The 20,593-nt window shown below is 40.9% G+C and overlaps 1 protein-coding gene across 6 annotated transcripts; it reads right to left on the reverse strand.

The window, feature by feature from the left end:
• Positions 1-252: 252 nt before the first annotated feature.
• On the reverse strand, positions 253-19,972 carry marf1 (meiosis regulator and mRNA stability factor 1). Of its 6 annotated transcripts, none has more exons than XM_077604429.1 (27): positions 19,862-19,972; positions 19,230-19,440; positions 17,784-17,999; positions 16,863-17,013; positions 15,150-15,364; positions 14,953-15,070; positions 14,697-14,869; positions 13,898-14,428; positions 12,490-12,641; positions 12,255-12,392; positions 11,933-12,119; positions 11,640-11,818; positions 11,482-11,562; positions 11,121-11,357; positions 10,702-10,821; positions 10,434-10,612; positions 10,102-10,322; positions 9,714-9,856; positions 9,459-9,592; positions 9,085-9,287; positions 6,834-7,061; positions 5,111-5,347; positions 4,781-5,032; positions 4,613-4,673; positions 4,425-4,529; positions 2,997-3,173; positions 253-2,436 (listed from the first exon to the last, which is right to left on the reverse strand). In XM_077604429.1, the coding sequence occupies exons 2-27, from the start codon at positions 19,380-19,382 to the stop codon at positions 2,297-2,299; spliced, it is 4,731 nt and encodes a 1,576-aa protein (XP_077460555.1). In that variant the 5' UTR covers positions 19,383-19,440; positions 19,862-19,972; the 3' UTR covers positions 253-2,296. The 6 variants fall into 6 exon arrangements, with proteins under 6 accessions (XP_077460555.1, XP_077460553.1, XP_077460552.1 ...); XM_077604427.1 differs by having other exon boundaries at positions 13,910-14,428; positions 17,136-17,999; XM_077604426.1 differs by having other exon boundaries at positions 12,255-12,389; positions 17,136-17,999.
• Between the last annotated feature and the right edge of the window lie 621 nt (positions 19,973-20,593).

The following is a 20,593-nucleotide window of genomic DNA, read 5'->3' on the forward strand; positions in this document are numbered from 1 at the left end:
CATATTTCCATGTATGTTGGAGTGTATTATGAATATTTGCTAAATCGTTTGTTCCCTCATTTACCTTTTGATAAGCACCGGCGCTAGTGAATTCATGAAATTGCAGTTGTTGAACATGTAAAAGACATGCAGAAAATGAACAGAGACTACCTGTACATATATGTTTAAATAAACAGCCCCTTTCAGGAACATGCAATAGATTCTGTCTTACTCTCAACATCCATCAACAAAGAAACTGAAGAACAAAAGTAATACTTGCTTGGTGACGTTTATTAACAGAACTGTATTGGTCCCTTTTACAAATGTTTGACTGCAACAAGTTGTGGTGAGGCTTTAGAACTGTGATAGATGGTAGGAGAGGGGAGGTTTTAGGGAAAGGAAAAACTCACAACAGGGCATCATTTTTTAAATTCTAACCCCCACCCTCCTTATCCTTTACTGAATCCAACACAACTGGTGTACAAATGAAAAAAAATAACTTTAAGGTGACTTAATACAAACAATACATCAATTTCTTGGACTATATTGGCAGACTCAATTGCATTTATTCCATGAACCAAAACTATGCAGATGTGCATATTTCCAGAACTCTTCACAGATTAGACCTACAAAAGGGAGACACTAAATGGGCCACTGTCCATTATGAGCTAGTTGTCACTGAACCGAGAGCTCAGATGTACTCAAAATTAAAACTAGAGGTCTTATCAGGAAAAGTAAAGCTCATATTATTGTTGAATCAAAATTCTTTCCTTGAGCAGCATTTCGTTGATCAAATTGAATTTATTAAGGGCAGAAAGACCGAAAAAGTATCAAACAAAAATACTAATTTGGGTGGTTGGTCAAAAGTAGCGGCCTCCACTTTCAAGGCAAACATCCACAATTTTTAGTCATGTCATCACACTAGCTGATGAAGTAAACATGCAGCGAATGGACCCTTACCCATTCTCTATATGGTTTTATCTGAGCAAAAAATGCAAATTACTAGCACTGTCTTCATAAATTCAGTGAGAAACCAATCAGCCAGACCAGAAAAGACCATCTGAAAGGAGGAAAATTTGACAAGTGGAGGTAGTACAGCCATTCCTTAGTCAGCATGGCAAATACAAGCCATTGTAAATGCCAGGCAAAATCCAGAGAGCCACAGAGGGTTCTCTATGTGGACACGACACTATAGTGGAGGCTTCACTAAACCCCAGTGCCGCACCACCATCTAATATTCCATTCAAAATGTACGACCGTCTATGCCATCATGACAAATCCCAAACTTCAGCGCAAATCCTTTGAATCCTCAAGTCATTCGGGAGACCATCAGTCACTAAATGCAAGCAACGAGGTTCAGAAGGAAATTGAAGATTAGCCACAACCTTGTACTTTAGTAGCACTTAACGAAGGTGGCATCACCTCCAACAAGAAAAACCAAAGCCCAAAGATTGTTTTCCATCATCTGTTCCTATCTTAGCGCCTCTTACGGCTGACATACTCACACATGTATGCACACCGTGCATACAATATGCCACATTGCCTACAGTGGAGAAATACTAACAGGAAAAAAATGAACGAATTTACTGACCGCTGGCTCAAATTGTCCAAATCTGCACACCATGCCTTATGGGACTTCACTTTTTCAGGCTCATCAACATCACTAAATTTCTCTGACTTGTTATACAGGTGGTGGGTAGGGGGTCTTTAAAAGAAAAGTAAATAACAAACACTTGAACATTTCGTATAGGATCTACAAAGTTGCAAAAAGAATATCAACTGAGATTCTTTGTCTTGAGGTATTATTCAAATAAGATTTTTTAACTACTATATTATTAGATCTGAACAATGTCCTCAAAAACAGTCAATTAGTCAAGCGCAGGACCCGACAGTAATTTTATTTTAACATCCTAAAACAAGTGGGTTATTTTTTTAAGCAAAAATGCTTTGTCTGCTGTGTGGATTGGCAGCTAACTCATGTCTGGATTTCTGTTGACATTTTCTTAGGGATAAAATTGAACTTGTGGATGGACTGAAGCCCTAATCAGTTTTACATTTGCAAATTTCAGAAAATGTGCAAAAGGTAAAAAGATTAAAGCCTTGCGATTCCCACTGAATGCAACGTGATTTTAAAATATATATGATTGCTATTGAGAAAAGCAGACCATGAAATGCAATGAAAAGAAGAAGCAACGCCAAATGCCTTTCAACAGTGGTTAATCTGCAGTGCGATTACTATAGGCACTCAACTCTTCTACACAGAGTTACACTGCGGCTCAACTATAGTTTGGCTCGCAGTCCATGTGTGCTGGTTAATTCAGAGACCTAGTTTGAATGTAAAGTTGGCAGCCAGCTTGATTCTACTGCGGGGGCCTCTTCTGCTTGGAGTTTCCATGTTCTTGGGGGCGCTGAGCTCTTCATCTTTGTCAAGCGTGAGCGTGATGAATGCTTTGCTCTCTGGAAATGTAAGAGATAGAGAAGACACCTATCAAAGGCGGGAACTTGACATGCTCATAGCATATTAACTTATTTATTACCTATCTATTTATGTCTAAAATGTATTTTCCTGCATCTGCATTCTCACCCTCTTGCTACTGTGACAATGAAATTTCCCGAATACGGGATGAATAAAGTTATCCAATCCAATGTTATTTTTATTCCCTTAGATCAGGGGTGGCGAACAAGTTAGACACAAAGAACCAACATTTTAAATTGTTAGAGTCAAAGAGCCTTACGTCAGAAGCAGCATAAAAAAAATCCAATCAGCCTAATTATTTTTTTTAAATATAATGTATTATTTGTTTTTAATGGGCATTGATGAATTTGAGTGTTTTAAACGAGAATAAAAATAAGAGAATCGTGAAAAAAGCAAAGAGCGTCATTCATTGCGGCCGGGAGCCGCGTGTTCGCCACCCCTGGCCTAGATAACGACAACCATTTAATGCAGCTAAATTGACCAAGGAACATTTAACCTTTGAAAAGAGAATCTAATGGCGATTTTTCATACGCATGGTTACCTGCTGCATGAGGCATTAGCAGCGTTTTGTCCTCAAAATGAATCAGATCTGCCTGCTGCGTTAGGACAGGATCAGGGTGGAGCTGAGGTGACGGCAGGCACGATGGGACCGGGCCACAAAGAAGGTCCATTGGGGCTGCCAGATTCAGAAGCGCAGAGTCAGGTACTACAGCAGGACCTAGGTGGTAAGGAAGGTTTGGGTTAATTTTATGTTACTGATTGCAAACCATTTGGTCAAAAGGCTTTTTGGAGCCACAAAATTATATTACAGAAAACTCAGTAACATTTGAGCTTGTATTATTATCCAATGATATGCTGGTGAGCATTAGGGGTACGTGGAAGATTGACTGAATCAAATAGTTTTTCTAATGGAGTACAAAACAGTTCAGTTGTTGTCTCACAAGTGTAGCGGGGGGTGCTGGAGCCTACCCCAGCCAACTATGGGCACCAGGCAGGGGGACACCCTGAATTTGTGGCCAGCCAATCACAGGGAGACGGACAACCATTCACGCTCACTTAATAGGGGCAATTTAAGGTGTTCAACCAGCCTAATGTTTTGGGATGTGGGAGGAAACCAGAAGAGCTGGAGAAAACCCATGTAGGTCTGGGGAGAACATGCAAACTCCACACAGGAAGGTCCAAACCTGGGAATGAACCCTCAGTTTCAGAACTGTCAGGCCGACGCGCTAACCACTTGGCCTTCGGGCAGCCATTATAAAAATGATTAATCATTTTTATTTTTTCGTCTGTTCTTTTGATTTATAAATGCATTGATTTCACTAGTACGTCGGCCTCAACAGTTCCAGGGTCCTGGGTTCAAATCCAGGTGGGACCTCCTGTGAGGAGTTTGCATGTTCTCCCCGCGGCTGCGTGGGTTTTCTCCGGGTATTCCAGTTTCCTCCCACATTCCAAGAACATGTATGGTAGGCTGATTGGACACTCTAAATTGGCCCTAGGTATGGGTCTGATTGTGACTGGTTGTCCGTCTGCTTGTGTCCTGCGATCGGCTGGCCACCGATTCAGGGTGTCCCCCGCCTCCGGCCCGAAGTCACCTGGGATAGGCTCCAGCACCCCACACAAACCTTGTGAGTATAAGCGTATAAGCGTTTCAGAAAATGAATATATTTCACCTCTCGAAAAGAGCTTAACGAATGCCGTGTGAGCATTAAAAAAAAGGTTAAAAAAAACTTTTTTTTGCATGGGTTAACTACAGGGTAATTTAAAAAGGTTAAAAAAATATCTATCAATATTCTTGTGCTGGTACTTGCTGTAAAATGTTAGTGAAAAACTGTGATTACTAATCTAGCACAGTTGGAACATTGATTGACCAAGCAACACCTGCTTTTGCAAATAAAATAAAAAATAGTTCGAAAACAGGTCAAAGCAAAATATATTTTTTGTTGACTCAACGTGTGATTTATTTTTTTACCTGAAATCTGGGATTCGGAATGTGTGATGCTCGCCGGACTGTCCCTGGGGTTCTCAGCATCGCCTACTGGTTGAGGGCTGCCGGGGAGTGAAGCGCTCGTCCTCTCTGCATGACAGCAACACACAAGCCTGTCATTATTCATCGCGCACACAGATAACATTAATCGCAATAAATGGTGAAGCTTTTGCCTTTCATATCGTTCTTCAAAACGATAATCCTTTTGTGACCATGCCCTTTTATCCAGACCACCTGATGACCACACAATTTAAAAGAAAAGAAAATGAGCAATTTATAACACAAAACGATTATAAAGCATGTACAATCCAAATGTAGTGCAAATATAACTACATTGGCACCTGGGGAATGGCACTGAGCAACTCATCAGTGTTGTTGTACCCATAGGAGCCTGACTCCAGGCTGCAGCCAGTAAATTTTTTATAAGCTCCTTGGAACTCAGTCAGGAAGATCTGGTTGTAATGGTAGGTATGGAGCAGCGCCCGTACGTCACGGGCAAACTGGTAAAGCCTCGTCAGCCTCACCCACTCCTCACCCGGACTGCTTGTGGTGATGACAACTTCAACGTCCCCAGCAATCCCTTCAAAGTAAACCTGCAAAAGAGGTCATTAGCAATACTGCCATGTTATGAGGAGTGGCTACGTTGTCATTTAATGAATGGCTTTTTTTACCTCCACAAGGTATGGCAGGCTCTTGAGTAGCTCACTGAGGGAGAGAAACCCATATTCACAAGGGTTGAGCGGGCTTCTGTGGACCATCTGGTAATGTTGGCACAGCACACCCACTCTCATACCCTTGTCGACATCTTTTTCTTGAGACATAAGCAGGACCAGAAGTTGTGATGTCAGCAAACGCAAAGACTTCCTGTTGATGAGCTGAATTTCACGGCCTTCTGTCCCATCCTCCACCTTGAAAAAGAAAGTGGATCAAACCTCTACAGTGGTACCCCGACATACGAGCATTTCGAGATACGAGTAAAATTTCGAGCAAAAAATTATCTCTAGATACGAGAAAAATTTCGAGATACGAGAAAGCCAGGTGGCCAAGACATGAGAGGCTTTTTATCATTGTAGCGCACTGTCTTTTTTGCCGTAACAGATATCTACGAGCACTGGGCGGAGCGTTGTGTGTCAACCTGCATTGCAGAAGGGCAACTTAAATCCAAAGAGGTAAGAACCTGTAGCGAGAAATAAAATGGGTGAAAAATTCAATTCCAAAGAAATCATAAAACGCTAATGTTTGTTGTTGATTAATGTTGTTGTTTGAATTCTCAATTTTGTGTTTACAAGCAGGAGGGCCCGGCTTCGCCAGTCCCACCTGCTTGAGCAAGGTTGTTATTGCGCGTGTTTTGGTAATCCATTTGTGTAAGAAGCACAGTGGCTAAACCACACGTGGGCAGATCGCAATAAAGGACGAAAGTGGAAAAAATGGACCTGATAGATGTGGAACAAATGAAGGGAAAAGCCAATAGCTCAGGTTGGATCCAGATGGAGTAAACATGAGCCACACCAATGCATATAAACACCCGAGGAGAAACCGGAAGCCTTTTCGTTTATATAAATAACGACTCGCTGGCAGAAATTCTTCCAAAAATGACGTGGCATGGAAAGGCGTCCTACCTTACAACTAAATTGGGTCAGTGCGGCCAGCACCATCGTGTCTGGCCGAGTCTTCCCGTCACGACAGAAAAAGGAAACGTGTTTCGGGAGCACCTGGAAACTCGCTGGTGGAAATTCTTCCGAAAATGACGTGGGAAGGCGTCTTACATTACGACCAATCAGCCACGCGGTGCGTTTAGACACATCATGAAAAACGACTCATACATCAACTCTGACAAATAAAAGATTGAGTTTACACACTCAGAGAAGGTGAAGAAATTCAATCACTGGTCTTTTAGGATCCGACAGCCGTTTCTGGCCACCATAAAAAATGTCAACTCTCTACGATGCAGTTTGGACAAACGTAGCGAGAGTATACTAACATACCCCCCACACTTCCATCCATAAATCACGCTTTATAAGGATTGTAGATTAGATATGTTCATGTGTTCGTGTGCTCTCTGTTGCCTACCATTAGCTTCCTCTTGTTCACCTGCGTTTTAACACTGATAGATTTTGGATGCTTGTTATTATTTTAAGACATTAAAATCATCTTATCATTTTCTCTTTTTGTGTTTCTCACATTTTTCATGCAAAATTGGGACACTGACAAATTTTAAAGGGTTTAGTTGGTAGTTGTGTGAGGACTGTGGAACGAATTAGAGAATTTGCATATAAAGTACTGCTCTACTTACAAAATTTTCAACATACAAAAAAGTTCTGGAACCAATTAATTTCGTAAGTAGAGGTACGACTGTACTTGGCAGATTAGTCTACAAAATAAAAAACTTTTTACCTTAACAACATGGCAGAGTTTACTGAGTAATGCAGGCACTGAGCTGGTGTCGTAGTCCTGCAGTCGTATCCCATATCCAAAGGTCTTGCTGTACTCTGTCAGCAGCTGATTCACAGGAAGACTCGAGTTCTTCTGAGCTCTTAGCAGTTTGACCAGTTGTGCTGCAAGAGCTTTTATGCGCTCTACCTCTGTTAGTATCAGTACCTTCTCCTCACCACACTCCAACACCTGAGGTTATATCAGAAAAGAGGACTTGAAGCACTGTTGGAAGTAGTGTGTTTAATGAATGATCTCATTTATGTTATGTCAGGTACATCATGTTGAGCAATAAGCAGCCATGTTGAACTGACTGAAGTTTGATGCTTTGGGCAATACTTTTGTCTCATTGTATGTAATATTTGCTTTACCTAGTCACCAGATAGAATAGCTTCTGTCTAATCAGTTTTACCCTTCATACAGTTGGTCATGAGACTAGGAAGCTTCTGGCAAATCAGCTTTCCGCTGTTTTGATTTTGAAGTCTCACTGTATTCTATGATTTTGTTTGCCTGCCCCTTTTTGCTAGTCTCATAGTCTGTTTTTATCCTCCTAACTACCAGGAAAAAAATCTTGTCCAATCATTTATTTTGAAATTCCCCAATTTATGTGAAGTGATTGGAATACTGCAAAAGAAATTTGGTATCATTGGAAAGCTCTGAATGTCCTCTATAGAGCACAAAAGAGTTCATGTGATTGCATGCACTGGGTGGGAGATATTTGGGTTTACAAATGTCCTCTACAGAGGACACATTTGAAGTACTGGTAGTCAGGAGGATATAAGGAGCCAACTAGCAGCTGGTGCATAGAAAGCTCCCTTATACCTGTAACTGTGCATTTGTTTGTGTGAGTCTTCTCAAAACAATTACAGATGTACCTCTACTTACGAATGCTTGAACATAAAAAATAAATGTAAAAAAACAGGTTACGAAATTACTGTTCCAATATGAGAAAACAAGATCTAAGTAAGAAAATTCCACAAAGTGTAAATACATTTCCTCTCCCTTATTTTGAAATTGTCGCGGTAGCGGTGCGTTCTGCTTTTTAGTTTTATTTTGAGTGTGGTTAAAGCAACTTAGTTTTTTTATTTAATATTACTGGTGCGAAAGAAATGAAGAAGTGGGCCTTGTTATTCATCCATTAATGATATTGCAAGGCAAAATGGGCATAACCCACCTATTAATTACTACGATATTGAAGCAGAAGCATTAAAAGGGATGACTTTGGCATGGCCTCCAAGTTGTTGTTTTTTTAGATGTGTGTTTATGGAACATTAACGTTAGCTTGCTCCTTACAACAGAGGTGCCAAACGTCAAAACTCATTTTGTAGTGGGTAAAGAGAATTTTCAGATTTTGACCCGTTTTCCTAGTGGCAATTTACCAGCGACACGTACAAAAATAAATATTTTCTAATGCTCTTTAGTTCGTTAGCTTATTTTCTTTTTTTTAATAGTTAGTTAATACATAAATAAGAACAGCAAATAAACTATTACTCATGTTGTCGTTTTGTCGACCTAGCTAACACACCTACACTGCTTGAAACTGATGAGAATGCACACGTGTCTTTAAAAAGGAACTGCATACGCTACTTTCAAAATAATTAAATGTTTTGACAACATGCAAAATGCAAAACTTATTTATAACATGGCGTTGTGTTTCGAAATTAATCGTCATGGTAAGTTACAATGACTAGCCAAAAATAAAAACTTTGTAGTGTTGTTTAATTATTTATTCACCTATGGAATGGAATGGCTCCATGCTTTGACTCACCACATTGCTTGATTTCCCCCCCCGCAGTTTTGATACAAAATGCGTATTAATTAGTTAAGCAGAAACTGGTGTAGTAAACTACGGAAGAGTCATAGTATTTGGCAGCGCTGTTACACTTAAACCTACACAAATAAGAAATGATTTGCATGTTTTATTTAATCATTTCAATACATTAATTTTATTATCATTATCTCTCATTTGTGTTTCTCACAGCTTTCATATAAAAGTGGGACCCTTTGATCATTTGTAAAAGGTTTAGTTGGACGTTTTTTGAAGACGGTGGAACTAATTAGAGAACTTACATGGAGCCCTGCTTTACTTGCAAAAAATCAAAGTGACGAAACAAGTTTTGGAACAAACTCATTTCGTGAGTAGAAGTACCACTGTATTTCCAAACCTTGATAAGTACTACGCACATAGCTGCTGGCAGCAATCACATTTACTCACCATTAGCACATCAGGAATGGCCTCAAAGAGATCAATGAGCTTGGTGAAGCCATAGTAGCTGAGTTTACACTGACGTCCAAAGTGGTGGTGATAGGTGGGGATGAACTTGCTGAAGGGCATTCGGCAGTGAGGTTGGTGACGGAGGAGGTCCACCACCTCCTTCCCAAAGTGCTTTGTGCGCTCCATTTCATCTCCAGTGCGCTCTGTGGTTAAGCAGACAGTCGAGTTGCTGATTCAGAGTAAATAGGTTTCTAAGGCTGCTACAAACTTAATCCACTACAACCTGTTTGTTTTATTTGCGATTTTTACATAACTACTGTGTAGCACAAAGAGAATACAAGAAGCTCATCCATTAATAAAAGAAAAAAAGGTACCTCTCTTGGGAACAGAGATGACTGTGTCATTCTCATGATGTGTGGTGATTATGGTGGTATCGGGGATCTCAGACAACAGGTCAGCAATATCACATGTCCCATAGTCCGTTACATTCCAATCTCTGGAAAAGCACCTTTGAAAGAGGCATAGAAAATGTTATTTACAGAAGCACTCTGCAACATCGAACACAACGTAGAATTATGACAAATAGTTTGATCCTAATTCATTTAAAGTAACTTGATGTGTTGGCTGACCAGTGGTATGCTTGCAAGAAGTCCTTGATAGCCACTTGCTTGCTGGCTTGAAATTTGAGAAGCTTTAATAAGTCTTGAGTGAGACGCTTCACTTGGGCTCGATGAGTGAGGGTGAGGAATCGTTTAGTACCCATCCCCAAAATCTGGAAATTAAATTTTACATAAACATGTACTTGACTAATGAGACAAGGTTAACAAATAATTATTTAGCAAAATACTCATTTTAATTATCTAAAAAAGAGAAGTGACTCAATGTATGTGTAACCTCCATAACTAGAGCCTTACAAATTTACAATCACACAAAAACGGTGGATGACTAATGAACTGCACATCGATCGAATACAAAACGAATATGGAAAAAAAAAAGTTAAGGAACTTAATACTGTACCTGTAGGACATGTGGTACTGCTTCAAGGAGCTCCAGCAACTTTGTGTATCCATAATCAGAGACCCGGCACTGCTTGGCAAAATGATGATGGTAAGATGGTATAAATTTGCTGATAGGCATGATGCAAGATGGTTGACTCTTCAATAGATCGATAATTTCTCTGCTGAACTGAATGAGTTGAGGGTTGCCAACAGGACTTTTGCATCGGTGGATCCATGGGTCTGTATGCAAACATCATAAGGAATTTTCATATTTTCTAAATAACTAAAAATACATGACTGTATTTTTACTATTTACATATTTAAATAGTTTGGTTTAATGACATTCCTCACCAGAGTTGGGAACTGGTGGCTTGTTGTGAATCCACTTGATGACTTTGAAACCGTTCTGAGCTGTGACTATTGTTACACTGGGAATACAGGTGATGAGGTGCTCTAAAGGAACACCAAATTCCAAATTCTCATTACCCAGCTCCAGCCGAGTGAACCTTTCCTCATAGCAGTCTGGAAAACTAAGATAACATGGTATTGTATTAAATTTCTACTGTGATAAATTAAGGTTGGACTAATCTAAAGTATTTTAAATCAATTATGTTGTCACCTAAGGAGGGGAAGTGTTCCTCCATGCGAGTGAAGCAGTGCATGAACTTCAGAGGCCAATTTGCTTATTGACATGACCGCAAATGGAATTGTATACGAGTCTGGGTCAAAGTCTGCCTCACTATGAAAGAGAAAGGAAATGCTCCATAATCAATAATAAGATATATCTCAAGATAAGTTTTCTGAATAAATATGCAAATTTACTGTGAAGGAAAACCACATTAAATGGTATGATATTGAATCCAAGAGATACAGGACACAAACAAACCATTCAAATACGTACATAGTAATTTGTACTAGGTTCTTGCCACAGGACACACAAACAAACCATTGAAATACATAGTAATTTGTACTAGGTTCTTGCCACAGGACACACAAACAAACCATTCAAATACATAGTAATTTGTACTAGGTTCTTGCCTGAATTTGTGCTGTGTGTAGTGTTGTCTGCAGATGGGTTCATGGTATTCCAGCTCCTCAAAAATCACAGGGCTGCAGCTTGCTGTAGAGCTCTCCTGTGACTGAGAGGATCCCAGAGGACTCTGACGAATTTGGCCGCTGGGCAGAAGGCACACCAATCTGCTGCCCCCCTGTTCCCGAACAGCTACTATATCTGGCAGCTTGTAGATATCGCTCATCAAAAGTTTACGGTGAAATCTATAGGTGGGGTTGGGAAATCACATGCTGTTTGGAGCAAGTCTTGGAACCTCATGTTGGTATTTGGCATTGCCGTTCATTAGGTTTCCAACATGCACTCACTCTACGAGTCCAAGATACTTACTTCTTCTCATAGATCTCAGTGAACTTCAAAAGAGGAAGGCAGTTGGCAGGTGCTTCCTGAAGAATGCTGCTGATCTCTGAGCTTTAATTTGAAATATTAAACAAAGGTCAAATTACACAAATGCCTTGCAATAAAGCCTAATGTTTTAATATTTGTACCTGAGCATGGCTGTGGATTTATTTTGGCCACCTGTGATCAGAGACACCTGGATGCGCTTGCCTCCAATTTTGTAACGGTGCAGTCCACTCACGGCACTGATAGCCTGCTGTAAAGACTGCATGTGGATTGTAGCCTTCAGCTGGTAGTCAGTGTGGGGACTAAGGTCCACTCCTTTTACCTAAAAACAACGCAAGTATTTTACTTGCAAGTAAAATGAACAGCTCTCTAAAACAGCGGTAAAACGCTCATCAAAATGTTTATCATGCCAATACTTCAATCACAAAGAACATACCTTCCCATATCGGTAGAAGGTGTCACATAGATTCTGTTGTAGCTCCTTGCGGGACATTCTGTAGTCAAGGTTAGCTACCTGGATTTTAGCTCCGTCTGAAAATGGCTCAGGTACACAATCAGGACACGGACTTCGAGAAGCAGCAAGTACAGGAGAAGACCGGCTAGAAAGGCAGGGTGATGCAGTCCTTTCAGGGAGGGAAAAGCAAGATAGGAAACAGGTTTATATATAATCACATAATTTAACATTAAGAATACCTTGACCTAAGTGCTACATCTCAGTTTCTTTTCATAATTTGAGAATGCCTATAAAATAAGATCACCTGGATGACCAAGAACCCTGGGATAAGACGAGAGGGCTAAAGCTTCTCTGTAGATTGAGTTTGCTGAAAGCAGAAGGTGTGCTAATCTGAAATTCGCCTGATCTCCTCTCTTCTTCAATAGGATATTCAGGTACTCTGTTAGGATAGATGAAATGAAAGCCTTACTATAGAGGTTATTCTATTTTCTTTGGTATAGTCATAATAAAAACTGACACCTCGCTTTTAATATAAATACCTTGTTTTGAAAATGGATTCCCCATCAAAGCCAGGTTTGGAAAGCTGATCCAGTGATCCAATCTCGTGACTATGGGGGGAGGAGGAAGCTGGACATCCTTTATCTAGGTGGTGATAACCCATTTTAGGGTTGTTCTCTGCATTGTCCAATTTCTACAATAAAAATGGAATTTGCTGTTAGTTTTGACTGAATGAAAGTAAACATGTACTTGTGGTCATGCGTTTCAAGTGAATCAAAATGAGTCAGTATGGAATGGATGTTTGAGTCACCGGGAAATTGTTCTCTTTAAGAACTGCAGCCACAAGGTTCAGCGAAGCAGAAAACTAAATACAATACATGAAGCAGACTTTGGACTAAGCAAAAACAGGCCACACACACAAAGCAGTACAGGGCCAAGATCAACCCAAGTGGTTAGTCACTTGGTTAGTTAATAGAAACTCATGTTAGTACAGCAATTCACAAGTTTTAAAAGCACGCAAGACATCAAAAGGACACACAACACCTATTTCAAATGATCATGTGAAAGACATTTGCTCCAAGTATTTAAGTCGCAGGTGTCAAACTCAAAGCTCACTGGTCAGATCCGACTCATCAGATGATTGGCCCGCAAAAGCAATAGATGTGCACCCAATTCAAGATTGTGGCTAAGAAAATTGTCAATTGTTGTCACTTAAAAAAAATGCAGATATTAGAAACATTTGTTTCCAATTATTTTTTTTAAATTGAAATGGCTGTTAAGTTCAACCGCTAAGACTTGCTTCTGATTTTAAAACCATGTATAGAATTGTCGTTGTAATTATGTTATTAATGGACATTTTATAGGTTTGCCGTATGTCCCTGAGAAAGAAACAATAACAATTATGTGGCCCATCACAAAAATGAGCCTTGACACCCAAAAAAACAATTTCTTAGACCTATGATAATGGAGAAACACAAAAAAATTGACCCCGCTTACAGGTGCAGTTATTTTGCGACGTCATTTATACCCACATGCACTCAAACAAGAGTGTATATGATAATGGATATGAATGACATCTCAAGAAAGGGCTGGCAATCTGGGATACTACCATTTGATTGGCTAAAATAGTAGCAACATTGATAACATGTCAATATCAGCCACTTCCTGGAAATACTGGCTTAGCTTTTAGTTTTTGTCCACTATAACACAGCAGAATAGAATTTGTACTTGTACATAATAAGAATCGAATTGTAAAAAGAATCTTTCGAAATGATAGGTGTTGTATGTCCCTTTAAGCGACACAAAGCTTTTTCAACTAACGCATGCGAGGCACGAGTGATGATTGGTGTTAAACAAGAATTAAAAGGACACTGGAGGCAGGGATTGAATTGTAGAGCATCAAATGCAGGGAATGAGATGTATGGAGGTTAACGAGGAGCAGGCACTGACCAGTCTGCTGACCTGATGGGGCTTTGTAGGAGCGCCACCCGGAGGCACAGAGCACCCTCTCTTGGGGCTGTAGGGCCTTTCAGGCAGTGGGCCTGGGGTGTGGCATGAGCGTGTCGGTCGCCGTGCCCTCCTTGGCGACCTCCACTTCTCCGGGGGCAGAAAGGAGGGTGTAGCTACAGGCGCGGCGGACATTGCGTCCTGGCTTGGATATGATTGGGGCAGTGTCGAAGGCAGGGGAAAATGATGGGGCTGAGACTGAAGCTCACGCTCAATACTTGCATCGTCTCTGGGCCGCGGGGAGACGGAGAGGCTGATTCGATGGCCAAACACGTCCTCATTTTCCATTCGCTTACGAGCACGTGATGCTGCCTCAGGGCTGCCAAAACGGAGCACTGCTGTGCCCTGGGACAAGCCCAGCACCTTGCCACCACAGTTGTCTGAGAGGCGGCGGAGCCTTTGCTTCACAGCGTTCCACATGTTCTTTTCACAGTTGACAGGAAGGTTGTGCACATAGAGTAGGTTGTAACTGGGCTGAAGGAGGGAGGAAAAGACAGCGTGCCTGTCTAGGTTTGTATGGTTTACACTTAATTGTTTGTAGTTGTTGTTTTCAGGAGGAAAAACAATGAATGACTTGTGTGGCTCATATTGGGGAAAGAACATGTAGAATACAGGAAGAGGCTCAATTTTACAGGACATAAAATTTTGCAAGCTATATATTCCAATGGGTTTCCTTTCATTGAATCAATCACTTACCTTACTTAATTATTTTTTTAAAAGGACTATTGCTTTTAATGCCTACCTGTGTTTTGACAAGCATGCGTGGAGGCAGGTCAGCTGTGATCTCTTGAAAAGCCACATGTCGGTGAGCGTGCTGCAGTAGGGCCTGGGATGTTTGGTTACCATGGACAAGGATTACCTGGAAACCATGGCGATGTCGCAGGTCGCTCAACTCACTTGCAAAGTTCACATCAGCTGTTGAAATTAGGGTGTAATTATTTGTTGAAACAAAGCCCTAATGTAGTGAATATCAAGAATTTGAAGAAAAAAAAGCCCACATGATACTAGGACCACAGTTGCAGGCGCAGCATGGGTTTCAGCAAAGCGCCGTAAGCTCTGGCGGAGCTTGTCATCAGCAGCATTCTTGGCTGTGGCATTGATGTGTGCCACAGTAACCTGGTTGACACACAGGCATTTAAATGGCATCTTTTACATTACGTACGGGTTTTTCCAATTACCATTTCTTCCATGTTACCTGGCAGTTGTTGAGTTCTTGGATAACGGCTTTACTCTCCTTACTTATATCACAGACACAAATAAACTCTGCCTCACGATGGCCCTGGAAAAAACGACTACGTATACGCTCCACCACGACCCCAGCGGATCGTCCACTAGGCACGTTGCAGTTCTCTATGTCCCAAAATACTCCGACTGGTGGGATGTTCTCTGCACCACCACTTTCTTGTGAACCTGTCAACAAAGAACAAAATATTCTTCAAGAGATAAACATAAAATTGATGTGCTTTATTTTTTGTCGTCTGTAACGTTGAGATACTCTGCAACTCAATACCAGTGGCTGTCTCTGGCAGCTAGTGCAAATTGTTAAGTGTAAGGTGGCCACTGGCTTTGAATTCCACATGAATAGATTCACTTCTAAGATTCCTCACATCACAGTCTAAATCAAAACTGGAGAGAAGTGTATGAATCACAAATTTTGTGTACAATTTTGTTTTTATTATTGTTTGGTGGCATATGTCTAATCCATCAAACAAAAACCTGCAACTGCTAGGAAAGCCACCAGGCAAAACAACTTAAAATGTAATTATCGTTGACTCATCCCATTCTCATGAAGATATGTTGCTAATTCAGTAGTAATATTTTTATTCGGAATCTTTGCACATCTATAACAGCTCTACAGTACATTAAACCAACTACTGACAATTTGTATTAGTGGTAGTCTGCACAAATGCATCCCCCTATTCCAAAAATTATATGATGGGTGTTCCACTGCATTATCTTTTTTTTGCTGAGGATGAATAGCTTTAGGAAAAATGCCTCATTAAAATTGTTTCAACACAACAGCCTTTTCAAACTGTGTTCATTTCTGTTTGCATTTGATTGCTGACACATACCGTATTTACTCTAGTATTTACACTAGTCGCCCCCATGTATAAGCCGCACCCTTAAAATCGTTGAATTTCCCAATTTCTCATATATAAGCCGCCCCCTGATTCACAATTTCACCTCCGTGTTCATGGTTTTAATAGGGAGCACAAATGCATTACTTTGAAGGGAAAATCTGAAGAAAAATCACACGTGGTATTTCTGATACTGAATGAATCAAAAGCACATCATTGGGGTCAATATCATAAGGAATTAATTCATCCAGAAATGGTTGTTTTCTTATTGCAAAACAGAAAACAACCAAAAAAAGTAAATTTTACTTTGCCGACATCTACAGGTGAAAAAGAGTATAACAAATCTTGTGCGCATATAAGCCATCAACCTTGATTCAGTCCTCATTTTTTTGTTTCAAATACAGCTTTTATGCGAGAAAATACGGAATGTTCAAATCTGTGTGTGTAGATCATTGAGTTTGGAGCCAATCATTTGGTTACGTACTCAGCAGATTGTTCTAAATGAGGGGTGGCCAACTCCAGTCCTCAAGAGCCCCTGTCCGGTCTGTTTTCCATATCTCCCTCCACCAACACAAATGATCTGGATCAGTATCAAGCTTCTGGAAAGCTTGCTGATGAGTTGATCATTTAATTCAGGTGTGGCCGGGGAGGGAGATATGGAAAACAGACTGGATAGAGGCTCTCGAGGACCGGACTTGGCCACCCCTGTTGACTTCGCTTTTGAATTCTTAGATGAAAATGGCTGCTAAGGATTGAGGACAAGGGAATTAGTTATTTTAAAAAAAAATGGTGAGGAGCTTTTAGTTCCATGAATTTAAAAGTTCACTTACCATACTTTTGGCCAGTCTTGCCCTGGTTGAAGGCCACACGATCAGATGAGGTGCCAGAGTCATTACAAATGGGGATAGAGACGGAGGTTGTTTGGGGAACCGGAATATTAGGCCACAGCTTTTCAGACTTGCAACCAAAACCATTAATGGGCTGCAAATAGCAAAAAAATAGACAAAGATGCGAGGAAATACAATGAAAGATTTAGTGATACATACACACATTGTATCACTTAGAATGATAGTCAAGAATAAAGTGTACAAAATATCACCAACCTTCAACAAGCACTCCTGGCAGTAGTGAGCCCCCTTCACACAAAGTGTTTGCTCTACGTTTAAGTGAATAGGATTAGAGCAGAGATGTGCTGAAGAGGGTGTGGTGTTGACAGTGGTAGTAGCAGGGTGATCACAGAGTGCTGCACTTGTCTGGGTTCTTCTGACCATACCACAGACAGAACAGCCAGAAGAGGCCAGGCAAGAGCTTTGCAAAGGTGACGGAGCGGAAGTGGGTGGGAGTGAAGTAGCCAAATTGGGGTGAGAAGTATAGGAAGCTGGATTTATAGGCACAAGTTGAGCTTTGTTGATAAGGAGCCCCGGACAACAAGGAGTGTGGGGTTGTGCAGAGATGGGCTGGGAGGTGGTGACAGAAGAAAGCCTCTGAGGTTTGCAGCCACAGCTGAGCAGCGGATCATAATTATCATCTTTAGATCCGCTCCTCGGCCCGTGCCTGTACTGAACATTTGAGGCTACAGAACAAGGCCCAGACATGGCAACATTACTGCGTTTGTAAATGGGCGTTGCCAAGGACTCAGAAGCTGCATAGTGCGGGACAACACCAGCTATGCTACCACCAACTATACATCCACAGTCTGATAATGCATAAACCTCAGGGATGCAGTAATCACAATGGGTACACGCGCTTACTTTGGGCCGAAGCCCCTCTTGTTGATGTTGCTGTTGAGGTGGAGGCTGTTGTTGACGGTCATCTTGTGTCAGCTGGGGAGGAAGCAAACAAGGAGGCAAAGGGAAAGGAGGTGCAGGAAACCGCGTGGATTGTTGGGGGGGTGAAGCATGGTGCAGAGGGGGACGAGGGACATCCTTTAGTTCCAGGACTGTTTTTCTGCCATCCATGTCATTGTCCTAGCGGAGAGAAAACATGTACATATACAAAGTCTAAGATCACCAAAGAAAGTGAAAACATCCTTGCGCATAAGGCTGATTGAAAGAAATAATAATAATAATATAAAGGGATTATAATACAGTCATACCTAACCCTACCATTCTTCCTGTTCCAATTCATTTAAACAGATAGATTTTGTATGCTTGTTATTCATTTTAAGACATCAATAAATAATTTCCTTATAATTTTCTCTCATTTTTGTGTTTCCTCACATCTTTCATACAAAATTTGGACAATTGGGACGAATTTTAAAGAGTTTCGTTGGTAGTTGTGTGAGGACCCTGGGACGAATTAGAGAATTTACATATAAAGTACAGACGCTCCCCTACTTACGAACATTCGAGTTATGAACAACGGTACATACGAACATGTCTGCAAATTGCATTTATGTCAAAAAATGTTCGTAAGTTCGATTTTGTATTGCGCGCCTTTTTCCGAGTAGTGCTTCTTTCCGCCGCTAATACCGACGCCTGGCGCTGTGAGAGCTCAGCTCACCCAGCATCCACCTTCCTCTGCCCAGTTCGTTGCAGCGCGGAAGTGCGTGAACGCATCTCCAGTGCGCAAAGAACCTTTTTCATTTTTATCATTAAATATCTCGTGCATCCATTATTCAATATGGTTGGTGAAAAGTGAAAGGCTTCTAGTGGGGGAGGTGCAAGGAAGAGGCAAGCCATTTCATTTGAAATGAGTGGCAATAATAACGAAGCTTGATGCGCGTGAAAAAGTGGTGAGCGTTGCACGGGAACACAACTTGAATCGTTCGGCCGTCAGTCCCATTTATAAACATAAAGATTGAGCAGCAGGACCCAAATATTCAACGTTGCACAGTTTGCAAATCAATTAAATGATGCCATACAGTGCTACTGCATCATTTATGATGGAAAAAAGAAAACTGTGCAATCGTTATTAGATAGCTTCTTTCGGCTAGTTTCTAGTAAATCTCTCTCTCTCTCTCTCTCTCTCTCTCTCTCTAATGTATGTATACAATGTGTATATAATATAGCACTGAGCAACTTACGAACAATCGCTCGGAACCTAACTCGTTTGTAAGTAGGGGAGCGTCTGTACTGCTCTGCTTACGAAATTTTCAAGTTACATAAAGGTAATTAATTTCGTAAGTAGAGGTACGATTGGATAAAGGTTTCCTTGTAGCATTTACAAACTACAAGTATATAGGTCGCTAAATGTACCTTTTTACCCGTTTCAGGGGGGACAGTGGTGCCATTGGTGGTGAAGCAGTCTTTGAGTTTTTCAAGAAGCGTCAAAGCCTCCGTATTAGAATGAGCGATCCATGGGGAGGTTTTCGGGCTGCATACAGATCTCTCCTTTCCCAGTCCTTCCATCGTCCAACCTCGAGAGGTCTCTCACCATACTTTGACCTCCCTCCTCTCTCATTCTTTCCTAATTGAAGAACCGAAATCGGATTGCAGGCGCGAGACTTTCATGAGGCATCTGATGTGATCATAGCAAGTGCAAGGTTGCAACAACACACAAAATGCCCCCTTGTTTGATTATATCCGCACGGTAACAAACTCCAGGCGGGTAAATTATGGAGACATTGTTTGCGAGCCGATTTGCGCGTATCTTAGCCAAGTACGCTGTATTCGTCTCTGCGCGTGTACCCCTTTCAGCCAACAAAAAGGACGTAGCATATTAATACGTCACATTAAAAGTTTATACGTAAGCTGCCGAGCAACGTTTCACCCATAGCTAATAGCTAACATAGGTAATAGCCATGTTATTTTCTATACACACGCAGATCGGAGCACTTCCTTATTTATATTGCATTAAGAACGACAATATCACAAAGACCATGAAATACCTGACGATGTTTTGTTTGTCACATTTTTTTTCAAGTAGACCCCTCTACCCGTGCCAGCAACCTACAGCAACAAACCCCACACCTTTTGTAACCATAGATTTCACATGTGTAATGCTAGATCTCTTAAGGCTTGGTCGACGGCATACACAGTTAGCGGCCATCTTGCATCAGAGAAGCTTTGTCCTAGCAAAGACAAGTTGAGTTCTCGACTGAAATATACTCTGAAACTATAAATAATATGTATCTGTAAGTAGCAAGCGACCAATTCGCGTCGGGGGAATCACCACTAAAATACTTTAAACTCACAATTCTTGAAAGATTTAGCAACAACCTGCTTCATAACAAACCATACGTATTACCAACTTCAACCGTCCCTTTAGGCTTAATGCGCTCATCAGCCATCTAGCCTTATAGATGCGCTCTCTATTGCAATAATTATTTTTAATGTTTATTATGACCAATAAAACATTTTTATTTGATTTTTATTCATTTTGCCTAAATTATGTTGAGACTGGGTGAAAGCTTTATGAACACTGAATTGCCACACGAGTCTTATTACTACTACTTATACCGCTTATTTATTATGTTGACCACTTATTTATCTATTACTATTTAGTGATTATTTATTTATCATTACTATGTATCGATTATCTATGTGTTTGTTTGTTGTTGCATCCATAGACTCACCGAGTGGTGCGCTCTCGTTCTGCTGACCTCACTTGGACTACTAAT

The sequence above is a fragment of the Stigmatopora argus genome, chromosome 7, assembly GCF_051989625.1.
Source record: "Stigmatopora argus isolate UIUO_Sarg chromosome 7, RoL_Sarg_1.0, whole genome shotgun sequence".
Lineage (NCBI taxonomy): Eukaryota > Metazoa > Chordata > Actinopteri > Syngnathiformes > Syngnathidae > Stigmatopora > Stigmatopora argus.

Bases quoted from the DNA above. Each gene is read 5' to 3' on its own strand.
- marf1 (XM_077604425.1), bottom strand. From the start codon at position 19,382: ATGGAAGGACTGGGAAAGGAGAGATCTGTATGCAGCCCGAAAACCTCC. The intron at 11,563-11,639 runs GTACAAATATTA...TTCAAATTAAAG, and splicing joins AAATCCACAGCCATGCTCAG to CTCAGAGATCAGCAGCATTC. The intron at 11,358-11,481 runs GTAAGTATCTTG...CCCCACCTATAG, and splicing joins ACTGAGATCTATGAGAAGAA to ATTTCACCGTAAACTTTTGA.